Below are 16,457 nucleotides of genomic sequence, written 5' to 3'. Positions count from 1 at the left end.
TTCATATAAGGATTTCGACCAGGAAGATTAACTACAGATGCCATGCTTACAGACAGACAGGTTGTAGAAAAGAAATGGGCATTTGGGAAAGGCATCAGAGTTGTATTCATAGAGGCATATGGCCAGGTTAGAAGGAAAGAAAGCTCTGAACAAAATACGAGCAACAGAGATGAGCGTTGGAAACCGGATCCTTGGTAAGACGAGTAGGGATAGGACAAGGAATGAAACAATATGAAACACGCTGAAGATCAAGTCCTTAAAGGAAACTATGGAGAGATATAGGCTTACATGGTTTGGCCACATTAAAAGAATGGGAGCAGAAAGACTTCCAAATTGGCGAATATAAATGAGAAAGAATCATAAAAATGTACATTATATATTCTGGAAGAAGCTATAAATTTAGAGTCCTACCGTCTGGATTTCATGTGACTGCAGATGTAGTCTCGGAAAAAGTATCCACACAACAGTTATTGGATCGAATGCACATATTTTTGGATTGTGTATCACAGTTACTTCTAGCTGCTAAAAACATCTGGAGCTGAGTAAATATTTTACAGGTATTTTGGAGGGCTGGAGCAACATAAAATCTCTAAAACACAGAATGTAGTAGGAAACATTAAATGTATTGGTCTCATCACTTCATTGCCAGGAATCATACCTGACTAAAACAAAACTCCAGTAGTTCGAAATTTTCCTGCACCACATAATACATACTTAAGGTCATTCGTTGAGTCATGTAGCCTTTATCGAAGTTTTGTTGCGACACAGGCACGGAATGGCAAAGCACTACACTGACTGTTAAAGAAAAATACTATTTGGGAGCGCACAGCAGAAAACTAATCAGCTCTTGATGGAAATGAATAAGAACTGAGGAAGGCCAGAGTTTGAGTTTCGTTTATCAATGGATGTTTTGTGTGTTCATTTAGACATTACCTAAAAATCCAATTTATCTGCAGAAAAGCGAAATATTGCACAAGAAATTACGCAAGTAATATTCTAAGAACTGGCGAGGAATCACATTCTATCACTAAATTTGAAGCTTTAGACGCAATCTGAGCATTAATAATATTTAATTTTTATTTAGCAAGTCACCATAAGAAGTATATAGAGATTATAAAGTATTCCGTTGTAAATTGTTGCATGCATGTTTTGTATGATGGTCATTGTAGTTGGAAGAGTGCAATTTTGAAGTAATTTACATTCAAGAAGAACATATTTACCACCAGGACTGGAAGAATCAGCTCTACACAATGAAGCAAATACTGACTGCCTTGCCTACAGTAAAAGAAAAAGTAATGGTGAGCCGAACAACATGTTTATACCACACTATATGCTTGAACGAGATGTATTGTTTTACAGAAGATGGCCTGGTATTAACTGGCTAGTATGTATGATAAATGAGGTGACTTGGGATACGCACTAGATGTAGGGGCACTCCCGTGTCATTAAATGTGCTAAAAGTTTAATTAATACTGTTATTTCCACATCAGGGGGAAAGTATAAAATGCTTTACATCTTAATTATTATGTCAAAAAACAATTGCAAGTAATAAGGGCAGGAAAGGAGATCTACAGCTAATTATTCCTACTAGATCACTAGAAATGGTCACTTTGTAAATATGTGGATGTGTGATGTTTCTTTACATAATGTTTTCATTAAGCATTTAAAATTATACACGATATAAAATACAACCGACACAGTGACTGTTAAAAGAACTCGTTTCATAACCTGAGGCAATAAGTCTTGTAACTCTTTAGCTGAGTGAGGAGTAACTTGAATATTCATGACAGAAATACACAATGAAGCAAACCCAGCAAAACAAGTGTTTGGAGAAGTGAAAGTGGTTTTACTATCTGTACTACTTAGAAAAAATCATGAATAATTTGTCATAATTATCTACAGATTTTACACTATTCCACAAGAAGATAAAAATGAGCTAGACTATAATTACATTGTAAAACCAAGCAAATGATCAGAAGAAGTATTTTGACATGAAAATAAAACAAAGATACCATTCTAAGAACTGATATTTAGTTCTTTTAAAAAATCACCCTAAATCGTCACTTATGCTTGGATGTATAATGAAATAGTAAATGTTATATACTGGATCATGTTATCATGTTGAAATGATTGCACGCTGCACTCTGGAACTAACATGTTACTCAGTTTATGGATATATGAATGGACTGTATGTTTAGTAAGATTTAAAATATTTTAAACGTAATAAGAAAAGAGATGAAGAAACAGCCAGCAGAAGCAATAGTTTGCCATGTACTATACGTTGTATTTTTATGCCTCTGTATTGGTTATCGAAAATAATTAAATATGCATTATGTAAACTGAAGGAGACAGGGAAGAAAGGAAAGGAAATGGATATCAGCTGTTCGGTACATTGTGCAGAATCAGTGGCAACGAGTGAAAATGTAAACAGGACTGGGAGTCGAACCCATGATCTCCCGCTTACTAGGCAGTTGCGTTAAACATTACACACCTGGACACAGTGTTTATCACAAATCCGCGGACTATATCGGCAAGCTCCCTGGCCAACTCACATTCCAAACCAGCACCACCTATCCGCAGTTCCGATCCATGTCCTTCATGCTCACTAAATTTAGATTCCTGTTAAGGGTCGAACGTAAATGTGCGCCCTCACTGAATGATGTGGATTCATTGCCCATCTAGGCGAATCATATACATGAATCTGTGGCATCTGTTGTTTAGGACATATCTGAAAGAACAGTTGCCACGAGGGATCCACAACTGTGATAAATTGAAGAGGGAGAGGGGAATAAGGAAAGGAAAGGGAAGGAACTAATGATATCAGCTGCATTGCGATTTAGTGCGGAATCAGTGGTGAGAAGTAAAATCGTGAGCCAGACCGGGACTCTAGCCCGGGATCTATTGTTTACTAGGCAATTGCGTTAACTACTGCATCACCCAGACACTGTTCCTCAAGACAACCGATGCAATGAAGACACCGAAAGCGATAGGTAAGTTGACAAAAGCTGTTTGTAACACAAGGGAATCATATGTGTATAATGGAGGAAAACATTCCTGAAAGAGTGTAACTGGAGTGCAGTGTAGTATAGAAACGATCAGGAGACCGCGGGAAACCGTACAAGAAAGGAGGAAGGACACTGCCTGGAAAAAAAGTGAAGCACCCAGAGGATATAGTCAATGTACACAGATACATCATCGACGGGTATGTAACTGATTAGAGTATCATTTTTCTGCGACAGGTGGACCGACCATCAGGCTGAATTGGAGTTGCTCGTATTTAGTGTCGTTACCAGCCTTGGTAGGATGTTTATGGGGTGTGAGAAGCCTCAGACGTTGAGTGATCACTGTGAACGAAACGGAGATGCCATCTACCCATGTGAGCGTTAACAATGCCTGCCACAATTTGAAAGGGCCTCACTGTGAGTCTACATTTCGCCGGCATTTCGAGTACTCGGATGTGACAGTTGCCGAATGTTAGACATCGTGAGAACGTGAGAGCGGGCATACTTGTCGTCAAGTTCCGATCGACCAGAACTGATCACCACAAGGTTAGATCGCCGTATAGTGCACCAAGCACATAGTAACTCCTACAAATCTGCGCTCGACACCATAGAACAAGACTCTCTGCAAAATTCTGTGGCATCCCGCACCACTGGTTGGAGACTAGCAGCAGTCAGACTAGGAAATTGGCGACCCACACGTAGCCAGCCGTCAACACTTCAACACAAAACGGTTGAGTCTGGAGTGCCGCATTGATCGGGGGACCATTAACTGATGCTAGAAGGCGTCGCATTGTGTTCAGTGACGAATCGCGGTTCCACGCTACCTCGGATGACGATCACCAGCGAATATGGCGGTGATGTGAGAAGACGTCCCGTCCTTCCAATATTTTGGAAAGACGCAGCGGTGTTCTTTCCAACATAATGGTGTGGAGAGTTGTGGTACATGAGTTCAAGCCATGGCTGGTAGTAACTGAATGAACTCTGATGGCACAACGGTACTTCACGGACATTCTGCATCCTCGTGAATTACCACTTATGCGACTGTTCTTGGTGACGTTTTTCAGTGGGACATCGCTTGTTCAACTTTGGCAACTGTCTGTATTAAATGTCTGCATGATGTTGAGGTGCTCCTGTGTACAGCAAGATCCTCAGATCAGTCCCCAATGGGACATTAATTCTTGGGCTACCTCAATACAGATGGCGTTCATTTGTTGCATTGACCAGCCCGTTCTGTCACCCGGGTATGATATATTGCCATGGGTTGCTGAGATGCTGACACGTCATTATGACTGATGAATTCCCTGCAGAGTCGAAGCATGATGGAATGTCGTACAAGTCATCGAAAAAAGTACGGCCTGATGTTTGTGATTTCACCACTAAGTTTGTTGCGAAGTTGCGAAGTTTTCAACGCCTCTGAATTCCTTAAAACATCAGCATACATTCCTGGTTGTTTGGATGTAGGCTACAGAGACATTGATGCTTGGTTTCAGAATGAGAGTGATGAAGGTTACTGTGTGATGAGAGTTAACGAAATTTGTGTTGTCGCCTGCTGTACTACAGAAAACGACAGTGACGGTGAAATGGACAACGTCAGTGGCGTTCCAGGGGGACAAATAATGCTTCGTGTGGAGGCAACGGCATACCTGGAAAAACTGATAGTTTACCTAGAACGTTAGCGTGAAGCAACTCCAGCCAAAATGTTATTAACGAAACGTCAATAGACTACAATACTATAGAATTTAAGTGCCACGAATGTTTTGTGTATTGTAGTACATGTTAGAGGTCTTGTATTTAGCAGAATTTTTCCGGATTTTTGGTAACAGTGATTTTATCCGGCCGCACCTAGTTCGGATAAGCGAGATTCTTGTGTAATGTCGTAGACAGAATTAACAACATGAAAAAGTAAAAATCCCACCGTCTCATTTTTCAGTTTGGGAAAAGTTGAGACAAACAGGAGTATTCGTAGGTACCTCCAGAATTCAGATTACAACTGTGCAAAAACGAGAAGATTTACGGACAGCAGGCACTCTTCATGGGTAGAGGAACTCTCCAGATTTGAAACTCACAGTACAGGTGAACGATACGGGAACTGTTAGTGACGTGGCAAACGTCTATACGTGACACTAGGGGTGTAACACTACCACAGGCTACTGTAGACTACCATAAGAATGTGTAGACTACGGTAGCTTTACTAATAGCTTTCGTCAGATGAGGTAATACACGTTACCTGTACGTTAAGTGTGTTGCATATCTGTCAGGCATTATCGCATAACGATCGCTTTCTTTATATATGCGATCAGTGTCTTACTAGATATCCCTAAAAGCCAGAAACAGCGACCCATCTAGAAACTGAGTGCGGATACGTAAAGGGCCAGATAACCAAAGGAACATTCTTCCCCTACATAGGTATTCTCCTGCTTGTTACCTCAATGTAACTAGTATTTGTAGCAAAATGGAATTGTAAACGTTTACTTCAGATTTTATTGGAAAATTGTTAGTTTCTAACGTGAAACAGAGGATGCTGTAGTAAAAATAAATAAAACAACACAGACATATTACATAGCGATTGAAAACGCTGTTTCCTCAGCAAAAATGTAAAATAAAAAGACACCATAAAACAAAAATATACGAAACACCGGTTCAATACTTCGTCGAAATTATATAAAACATGTTTCTGTTGTCCATAAATAACAAGAACTCTTTACGTCGACCATGACCGTTATTTTTTATTCAGCAAAACGATCTTGATCATGATCAAAGTCAAGAGTTTCCTGTTATTATTGATAAATGTGAAAGATGTATGTGTGTATGTGTGTGTGTGTGTGTGTGTGTGTGTGTGTGTGTGTGTGTATGTGTGTGCATGTAAACTCTGTACGTGCATCAAAAGTAATTACTTTGGTTACGTAAAAGCGCGGAAATTGCCTGATTAACTAATTTTCATTACTTATAAAACTCAGTTTCTTTTCTGCAAGGATAGAAAATACACAATGAACTGACACTAAATGATGTACGATTGTAATTACGTGCAAAACAAACAACCAAACAAACAAAAAAATAAAGAGAATTCGTCGGCTCCCAGCTTCTCTCTTACATATACATTTATGTTTCCCCTATCAATGCTATCATTACTACCGGTTATCATACCAATTACTACGTCATTTGTGTAGTGTGCCAAAACTACAGAACTGAAATTTTGGTAGAGCTCAACTTTGACACAATTTATTTGGAAAGGCGCAATTTCAGATTTTTCATTTGGCTGCCTACCCGCAGGTAAGAAATTATTATTATTATTATTATTATTATTATAACGATTGTTCCCCTTTAGGAGAGCGATTGAACTTGAATTCATAATTTCATCTTCGGATGTTTTTCTTCTTTGCTTCCCAAAACCTCCTCATCCTCTCAGAATGCTCCTTCTTCCGTTCCTCTGTCCATTTTTTACCAGGCTGACGCGATGTTCTTTCCCCAAACATCACACTTGTGATTTTATGCCGGCACTCGGTGCGATCTTCGAGATTTTTTATGTTGATCTGCTGTAGATCCCTCTGGACTTCTTTCAGCCATTCCGTGCCACATTTACTCCTTGTTATAATACTGAATAATTTCTTTGCTGTTCTGGAGTCTTCCACCCTGTAGATATGTGTATAAAATTTGGCTCGGAGCTTTCTGATTTCATCTGTTACTATGCTCATCTTTCTATAGAGCTCGTTTTGTGCTCTCTTCATCCAAATGCCATTTTTGTTGATTGGACCGTAAATCTCCCTGAGAATTTTTCTTTCCTGCTTTTCTATTTCCTTAATTTTAGAATTTATTATTTATTATTATTATTGTTACTATTATCGTTTGCATCAATTAGAGTAATACACATTTAGCAAAACAAAGAAATATATATAAAAATGAACATGTGAAATTATGTGTAGTACACAAGTTTTAAAACGGCTCAGACTACACTCGGATGTTGATGGACTCGATCCAGCGGAGTGCCTCCTGGAGCTCCTCAGTGGCACAAGGGAAGCGTCTGATTGGACAATCGTTCACAATGTGGCTCATTGTTTGGGTGTCACCACAGTCACACACACTGTCACTTGAAAAGCCCCACTTGTGCATGTTGTATTTGCACCTATCCTCAACAGTCCGATATCTGTTTAACTGCACCCACACCTTCCTTGGTTGGTGGAAGCCTAGAACTGGAACTGTTGGATTGTCTACCAGTTCGTGGTTTCGGGTTCTTGTAGCTTGCCACTCACGTTTCCACTCTGCGTCCTGGTCGAATCCTGTGGATAGCATTTGGACTCCCATTTCATATGCTGGTCTTCTAGATTTGAGGCGTTTCCTGGGCAGTGATAGCAAATCTAAAATTTTGAGAGAGAATAGGGCGGACGTCTTAGCGCTGCAGGAGACTCATACTGAAGATGACAACGCTCTGTGGAATTGAGGGTGCATCCAAGGCTATAAATTATTGTCCCGAATTAACCACCCTCAATATGGAGTTGCCAGCTTTGTCCGCAACAACTTAAAGGTGCGAAATAATTCGACTCGATAACACGGAGCAGAGAGTTAACAAACGTGAAGACAGCACAATCTAGAGGCGCAGTCTGCGATTATAAGAATTTTGAAAACTATTAAGCGGCCTTCCTTTGCGAATGGGACATTGATATGTAGCAACAAAATGCAGCAAATTCCCTGTGGCTCTGTGATACTCTATCGTGGGAGGCGCACGTCCCAATGCCAGGGAAGTGATTAAGAGTGGTTAGGAGACATGTTCTCACCTGCTGCGGTAATCCGCAGGCACGGCGACGGAGCCGTTGTTGGCGCGGTCGAACTCGTAGAGGCAGCCCTCGGTGGAGAAGGGCTTGGTGGCGAAGCGGATGTCCCCGCTGGCCTGGTACGCCTGGGCGCCCAGGATCAGCCACGACATGAGCCCGGCGCCACCCAAGCCTCCCGCCAGCGCCCCCTGTGACAGACGATGCCCTTTCACTCATCGCGCACACATTCTGTTATGTTACGAGGCGTGTTTTTTAAGTAAGTACCGTTTTGAAATTAAATAAAGACATGCTATCTCAATAATTTTATTTTCACATGAAAGCCTGTACCTTAATCTACTTTTCTACATAATTTCCGTCAATATTGAGGCACCTGCCATAACATTGTACCAGTTTTTGAATACCTGCCTCATAGAAGTCTGCCGCCTGACTTGTTAACCACTGCATCACCACTGTTTTGACTTCGTCACCGTCGTGAAGAGCTGACCGCCCGGGTGTTTCTTCAAGTGCAGGAACAGATGATAGCCACTGGGCGCAAAATCGGGGCTGTACGGAGGATGATCTAGAGTTTCCCATCGAAAAGATGTGATGAGATCTTTGGTCTGATTCGCCACATGCGGACGGGCATTGTCTTGCAGCAAAACGATGCCCTTGCTCAAATTCCATGGACTGTTGCTTTGATTCTGGTGTGACGTAGGCCACCTATGTTTCATCGCCCGTAACAATTTGGCTTAAGAAATCATCACCGTCGTTGTTGTACCGCCCAAGGAAAGTGAATGCACTGTCTAAACGTTTGGTTTTGTACACATCCATCAACATTTTCGGTACCCAACGTACGTACGATTTTCGGTAATTCAAGTGCTCGGTCACAATGCCATACAAAACACTACGAGAAACATTAGGAAAGTCATCACGCAAGGAGGAAATCGTAAAGCATCTGTTTTCTTTCACCTTATTGTCCACTTCCTGCACCAAACTTTCATTAACGACCGAAGGATGCCCACTCCGTTGTTCATCATGCACATTTGTGCGGCCATCTTTAAATGCTCTCACCCACTTTCTTACCATTCCATCACTCATAGTGTTTTCTCCGCAAACTGCACAGATCTCACGATGAATATCGATCGCTTTCAGGCCCCTAGCACTAAGAAAACTTATAACAGTCCGTACTTTACAGACGGAGGGACTCACGATTATCGGAGGCATCTTAAACACTCAGTACACAACGTAAACAAGGAAGAATCAGACTGTAATGGCTTCAGTGCGTAGATTAAGATACAGGCTTTCATGTAAAAAGTAAAATTAATGAGATATCTTAGTACGTCTTTTTTAATTTCAAAACGGTACTTACTTAAAAAACACGCCTCGTACTTCGACTCACGTTCCGTTCAATAAACTAGTAAAGAAATTGTGAGACAATAAGCAAAAGACATGAAATGTCAACGAGCAGTTAACAACTTATTGTTAATTGTGATCCATCAACTAGTACGAACGCAACGTACTACACTCGAGGGCATTTGAAATGCACACTTACCAAGAGGCACCTAACACAGCCTTTGCCCTGAGGACCACAATGAAGCGTAATGGCATAGACTCAAAGAGAAACCCAAAATATTGGCATCCATCCAGATCCATAACAGCTCATTGCACACCCACAGCGACGATGCGTTCCTGTCTTACATACATCGTTGCAAGGGCACAGATCCTATATTTAAAGGATCGAATCTACTCTTAAGCTGTCGGCACATGGGAGGAGGCACTAACGTTGACGTGCGCGCAGACGGGATGTCCAACGTCACGAGACACACCGCCTCCGACACACGGGATGAGCTTCTTAACGTGATTTGGCACTGCCACCGCTCTCCAGGCGAGTTGTCGGCTATATTTGGCTCTCAAACAATACGGTTTGTTCACGGAAATGGAAGCGCGCAAAATTCCTACGTTTGTTCTATTAAAACGCACATCTCCTCCCTTGTCCATATGCTAGTCGTGTTGTTCTGTGTGTAGTATACACAAATAAAAGCTTCAGTAATCTTGAACATGTAACAAGACGAAAAGGAAAGATACATGTCCTGATCAGTGAGGACTTCAGCTTATAAAAATTCACCAAATCTAACAAACTGACTGCTGAGAGAGAACGCACTAATATTTACAAATGGTTCACATGGTTGTAAGCACTATGGGACTTAACAAAAGGCCGGCCAGAGTGGTCCAGCGGTTCTAGGCGCTACAGTCTAGAGCCGCGAGACTGCTACGGTCGCAGGTTCGAATCCTGCCTCGGGCATGGATGTGTGTGATGTCCTTAGGTTAGTTAGGTTTAAGTAGTTCTAAGTTCTATGGGACTGATGACCTCAGAAGTTAAGTCTCATAGTGCTCAGAGCAATTTGAACTTAACAAAAATTCAAATGGCTCTGAGCACTTAGAACTACTTAAACGTAACTAACCTAAGGATATCACTCACATCCATGCCCGAGGCAGGATTCGAACCTGCGACCGTAGCAGCCGCGTGGTTTCGGACTGAAGCGCCTAGAACCGCTCGGCCACCGCGGCCGGCCTAATATTTACATAATATTAAGTATTGCTCAAGTGATTTCTATTAATTCAGTAAGAAATTCCAACAACCTTTTCGAAAACGTAAGATGAAAAAGAAAAAAATTAGATTCAACATAACCTGAAACTATACCGATCTAATCTCAGCACTACAATATAGGCTACGCTGTACCTCCGTCAGAAGAGACTTTGGAGTTTACTTATAGTCTTCTATAGGAATTAATCGACGGTTTGTTATAAGTTTACATTTAATTACAAGAAACATAAGAAATCATAACAAGAACGACTCATTTTTCATAAACCTTTAATCTGCCGTTGCCTTAAAACTGCTTACTCCGGTAACACGCGAGCTATAACGTGATAATAACTAAATACGAAAGTTTTTTAACCACATTTCCCGTAGTTTCGTTATAACAAGTCGTACCAATAACGATTCGTTCTCGAGACATTCAGTGTGCTGGTGCTTAGAAACAGAGGATGTTAACGTATCACACAGTAGCCACCGAATATGAGCTTCAACTGAACAAGTACAATATGGCGTCTTGCTTTCTGCGGGCATCACGTTTGCTGCTTGTTACGTAGGGAGCGTTCTCGTTTCCTACTTGCTCTACTTTACGTGACACGTCGCCGAAATATCGCAGAACTTACTTCGTATTTCAAGTGACGAAGTGGCTTCTCAACATGAACTAGAAGGCAGTGACGCTACAAAACTCGCAGAGCGTCGCGTCTCCGTTAGCTAACTCGTCTCATGCGCCGACGGCCTTATGCTTCTTTCCCTCAGCGCCGTTACATCGCCGACGGGGATGCCCCATAGTTCTAGAACGGTGCCTGGAGATGGTCTGTTGCGAAGGAGAGAGTCACTCAAACCGCTGCAAGGCAGGTCCCTGGTGCTTGCGATTCCCGCGATCGCGTATAAAAGTGAAGTGTTTTGAGGAAAGAGTGTACAAAGTCGCGCCAGACCCATCAAGCAAGCAGACGCATATGTGTGTGAACAAAGTGAGAATTTTGAAGCCCAGGATTAATTCTGTATCGTGTATCATGTATCGTGGCGATCGCACAGTAAAAAATCGGCAATGGTAAACTCATATAAGCTCGTGACAGGTGAGTGACAGTAACTGTATTGTCAGTGCACACGGAACAAGTAGGGACGTGACACTTGAATTTAAAGCGGAATAAATTAACTGTTCCATATGAAATTGTTCACATATTATAACCTTTTCATTACTATTAGAATATTTTGCAAAGGAATGAGTTATAGAACACTGTGGCACAAGGAACAGGGTATAAGTCGTAGTCTCGCGGTCAGGACTTTATTATCGGAGCATGTATCTTGGAAGTAAGTGCGTCATCAAAAATTGGTTGCTTATGACTGTCCCATGCCCAATTTTCCAAACAGCCGGATTATAGAAAGTAATAATCAACTGAAATTAATAAATAGAACGGGTGGCGGATTACACTGTCTGATCAAAATGTTCCGAGACTGATTTTTTACTTGGCGTATAAGGGACGTCAGAGCTGAATCACTTGCACAACTGTAAAGAACAGATGTACGTTCGATCAGTCTATTGTAAGCAGCATTAAGGAAGGAAGGAAGATTTGAATTTAACCATCTGTCGACATGGGGTCTTAGAGAGGGAGCACAAGCTCGAAATGTTTTAGGGATGGGAAAGGAAATCGGCCGTTCCTCTTCAGAGGAACCATCCCTGCATTTGCCTGGAGCAATTTAGGGAAATGACGGGGAACCTAAATCTGGATGGCCGGACGCGGATTTGAACCTCGCCCTCTCGCGTGGGAGAGCAGCGACTAACGACTGCGCCAACTCGCTCGGTCGTGGAGCTCAGTTTTTTGGATTACAGTTCTCCGCGACCGTTGGAGCACTCTGTCGTCTTCGATCAGAACCAATCGTGGGGTCCCTTGCACTGTCCAACTGGTTGCCACTGTCACGGTTCGTCAATCTTTCCGCCAGGCGTTTTTCCATGGAATCTTTATCAACGGAGATCCAAAAAGATGCTGTTGTGGTCATAAGCACAGTTCCGCCATGCTTCACCGAGTGTCCAGTGGAAGAGCAGTCTTTGGCCATAGCGGACTTGCTTGGTTGGAAAGGCGAGTGCAACGTTAATGTTCAGCGCAGCGTTTTTTCACAGAGCATGTGGTCTGACCTTTGTAAGCCATGCAATACTACAAGATATTTCGTAAATTCTGGCATTCTGCAGTAACAAGTCGTCCTTTACTGATCCTAAAAGCTCTACATTCTCTGATGGTGGACGGAAAACAACTTTCGCCTGAAACTTAAAGAGGATTCTTGCTACTTTAAACGACACGTGAAACTCCCCCTTTGAAAATTATGAATGACTGTGCTGGTGAACTCCTACGTTATTTGATTTTCAAACAGCTGAGCGAAACTGAACGTACTCAGACAGTTCTCACTTTACTTATTCTGATCATCACTAAACTGACACACAATATTTTTTAGTGCAACGCAATCTGAATTTCAACAGTCCCTACAAAAGAATGGCGCTGACTAACAATAACCTATACCTTTCATGAATCACTTACCTCACAAAAATCTTCGTCACTCGAACAACTGGTCGGCAGCGCGTGGTCTCGCGGTCGCGTTCTCGCTTCCCGAGCCACGGGGTCCCGGCTTCGATTCCCGGCGGGGTCAGGGATTTTCACCTGCCTCGAGATGACTGGGTGTTTGTGTTGTCCTCATCATTTCATCATCATTCATGAAAGTGGCGAGATTGGACTGAGCAAAGGTAGGGAATTTGTACGGGCGCTGGTAACCGCACAGTTGAGCACCCCACAAACCAAACATCATCATCATAATCGAACTACTGGAATACAGCGACCGCCAATACTGCCAGCTAAAGAAAAGATCCTAACTGCTGAAGGCACTAACTACTGTTGGGTATATTTAGCAAATGAAAGATTTTAATAGAGAACAAACAATGTATTTACCTTAATAGTGTTCAAAAGTCATTATATATATACATATATATATATATATATATATATATATATATATAATTTTGTGACATCCAATTAAACAAATTTCCTTTTTCTGGCGGACACACGTCCAGATCGTTCTCTCAAAACTCTGGCATCTCTCTTCCCACATCCACCACTGGTGGCGGCTCACCTCCAACTGCCTGACGCTACGCGCTGTTCGCATCCAACTGCCCAACACTACACAAGCGTATATACCAACAATGAGTCCAACCAGCCACATACTGCGATTTTCATACAGGGTACTACGTGGCGTTACCAACATAAAAACCTAAACAGCCCACTTACACATTTTGCACACGAAAGGAAGAAAAGCTAAAGATCGTGCCGGAATGTTCCCTTTATTCATTTCGTGATTAATGACATCGACGAGTATGCAAATGATTAGTGCTGCAATTCTCTGCGACATATTCAACGGACACCAGAGTGCATTGGTGATGTTCGTGTTTAGTGTTGTTACCAAGCCTGGTAGGATAAATACGCGGCATGGACTGCATCGGATTTTCAGTGACCACTATGAAGGACACGGTAGTACCCCGTACTCGTGTGGAACACCACTATTAACACCTCACATAGACAGAGAGGCCTCATTGTGGGTAGCTGGCAGGCTGGTCGAGTCGAGGAATATCCAGATCTATGGGGCATTCGGATGTTACAATGGCTCATTGTTGCTCTGCATGAGAACGTGAGAGCAGGTTTCTTCAATTTTGCGGCGAATCACGTCGAACAACAAAATGAAGGATCGCGGTATTATGCACGAAGCACATCAGAACCCCTTTACATCCGCGTCTTTCATCCTCGACGAAGTAAGGGACTCCTTACAACATCCCGTGCTCTCCCACACTATTGACTGAAGACCAGCACTAGCTGGACTAGAGAATAACCGTCCCACACGTAGGCTGTCGTTAACACCACAACACAAATGGGCGCTTCTGAGTGTTGTCATGAACGGGAAGCATGGACTGCTGATGAACAGCGTTGCACTGTGTTCAGCGATGAATCGCGGGTCTGCACTATCCCGGGTGAGCATCTTTGGCGAGTATTTAGGCGTCCAGGTGAAAGAGGTTCCATTCTTCCAATTCTTTGGCGTCATGGTGAAGGGAGTCGCCGTACATGACTTCAGGCTACGGCTGATAATGGTTGAGGGAACTTTCACAACACAACGGTGCGTTATGGACATCCTACATGTGCTGCCTCTCAAGTGATATTATCGTGGTGCGATTTTCCAACATGACAATGCTCGTCCACACAGGACATGTGTTTCAATGAAATGTCTACATGTTGTTGAAGTATTACCATAGCAAGAACTCCAAATCTGTACGCAGTGGAACACATTGCAACCAGCTCGGACACCAACTTCGTCCCAGTGTCATGATCCAGGATATCAAGGACCAGTCATCAAAGTTTTGGACCAGCTGGCAGAGGTACCTTTCCCAGCCGAATTAGTGCATGCATCTAGGCCAGAGGGATTGCAACGTCATCCTGATAAGTGTGCTCATACTGTCACTCTGACTCGATTTTGCAATCACTGAAATAACATCACGTACCCTCTCAACCCAAGAAATTTCATTAGTTTTCCTGCTGCCCTTCTGGTGCTTCACGTTTCTTCTCAGACATTATGCAGCGTGTAACAGGTATAAGTACAGGGTCAGGGTGTTAGTTGTTTTTCTTCATGTCGAACGGTCTTCCTGCAAACATGTCGCATAGCATAGTAATGTTTTCACACAATATACTATTTCATGTTTCCTGCACGGTCGTAACTGCACCACTAAGTGGAATACGCCTATTAGCATTCACACTTCAACGCCTGACTTATAGGAAAATAAAGATTAGTTGCTTGCTCTTGCCACACAAACTTCGAGGTACTAACTAACCTAAAAGCATAGTACACCTAATAGCTGTAGTTATTAGTCTGCAAACGAAGTAAATGCTGATGTAATGTTGTTCAGTACACCGTCCTCACTCACCAATAGAAATATATGCACTTACACCCATCACACATTTTCACCTGTCCCCGTTGATATATATCAACACCCGTCAGCAGTTTAAGTTATTAATATATAATTCTAATTTCGTTTTAGATGGCTGCAGGTCATGTCCGAAAGAATAGACATCATATCGATATAAGTATATAGAAATTAATTTTTGTTTAAAATAAAAAAATTGTCTGACATAGGAAACTTACGTCTTTCAAAACGTGTAGCACTGTTTATTGTATTTGAGGAGGTATGTAAGACAAGCCAGGCATCACTGAAAGCGTCCTACACGCCATCGGCCGTTTTCAGACTAGGAAAGCAACCTTGTCAGTTACTTATCAAACCTAGCTGGATTTTCACACTTGGAGCGAATTTACACGAGCTCAGAAATTCTGTAATTGCACGTTCGAATCACCAAAAAACGTCACTTCGAATGGTTAGCTATATACGTACATATATACATCTCAATGGCAGGGTGCTAGAAATCAGTACGTTAGACTTTTCTACATATATACCCTCCGATCTATGTGAAACGTTTTATTTCTGTGAACACATTACAAAAATATAATGTAGCTGAGTATTGTACTCGTATCTGTGCCCAATTTAAATTCATTAGAGGCAAGGGCAGATCATTTCTACTCCTGGTATTGCACTGGTGAATATCTCTATTACTCTTAAATTGCAGTGGATTGTTGACAACGAATTTTATAAGGTAATAAATATTCTGTAAGGTGTCTTTAATATTTTCAATTGTTTAAATAGATATCTGGAAGATGTTTGTGTGCAAGCTGCATGAATAATTGTAACTGCTTTCTTCTGGGTAATGAATACCTTTTGCCTAACTGATAAATTACCCAAGAATTCTTTCCAATGGGAGGATAATGATGCAAAATATATAGAAAAGTCTAACGTACTGGTTTCTAGCACCCTGCCATCGAGATGTATATATGTACGTATATAGCTAACCATTAGAAGTGAGGTTTTTTGGTGATTCGAACGTGCAATTACAGAATTTCTGAGCTCGTGTAAATTCGCTCCCAGTATGAAAATCAAGCTAGGTTTGATAAGTGACTGACAAGGTAGTTTCCCTAGTCTGAAAACTGCCGGGGGCGTGTAGGAGAGCTTTCAGTGATGCCTGGTTTGTCTTACAACCCTTC

General features: G+C 42.0%; 1 protein-coding gene across 3 annotated transcripts in view; it reads right to left on the bottom strand.

Annotated features, from left to right (window-relative positions):
* The window catches only part of LOC124802849 (sodium-coupled monocarboxylate transporter 1-like), a 235,068-nt gene that overhangs the window by 30,874 nt on the left and 187,737 nt on the right, over positions 1 to 16,457 (bottom strand). For all 3 annotated transcript variants that reach the window (XM_047263870.1, XM_047263872.1, XM_047263871.1), the window contains one exon: positions 7,772 to 7,956. In XM_047263870.1, the coding sequence (XP_047119826.1) occupies positions 7,772 to 7,956 (185 nt within the window). The remainder of the gene's footprint in view (positions 1 to 7,771; positions 7,957 to 16,457) is intronic.

The sequence above is a fragment of the Schistocerca piceifrons genome, chromosome 6, assembly GCF_021461385.2.
Source record: "Schistocerca piceifrons isolate TAMUIC-IGC-003096 chromosome 6, iqSchPice1.1, whole genome shotgun sequence".
Classification (NCBI taxonomy): Eukaryota; Metazoa; Arthropoda; class Insecta; order Orthoptera; family Acrididae; genus Schistocerca; species Schistocerca piceifrons.
The sequence above is the reverse complement of the archived record's forward strand: the minus strand, read 5'-3'. Positions and strand labels throughout refer to the sequence as shown.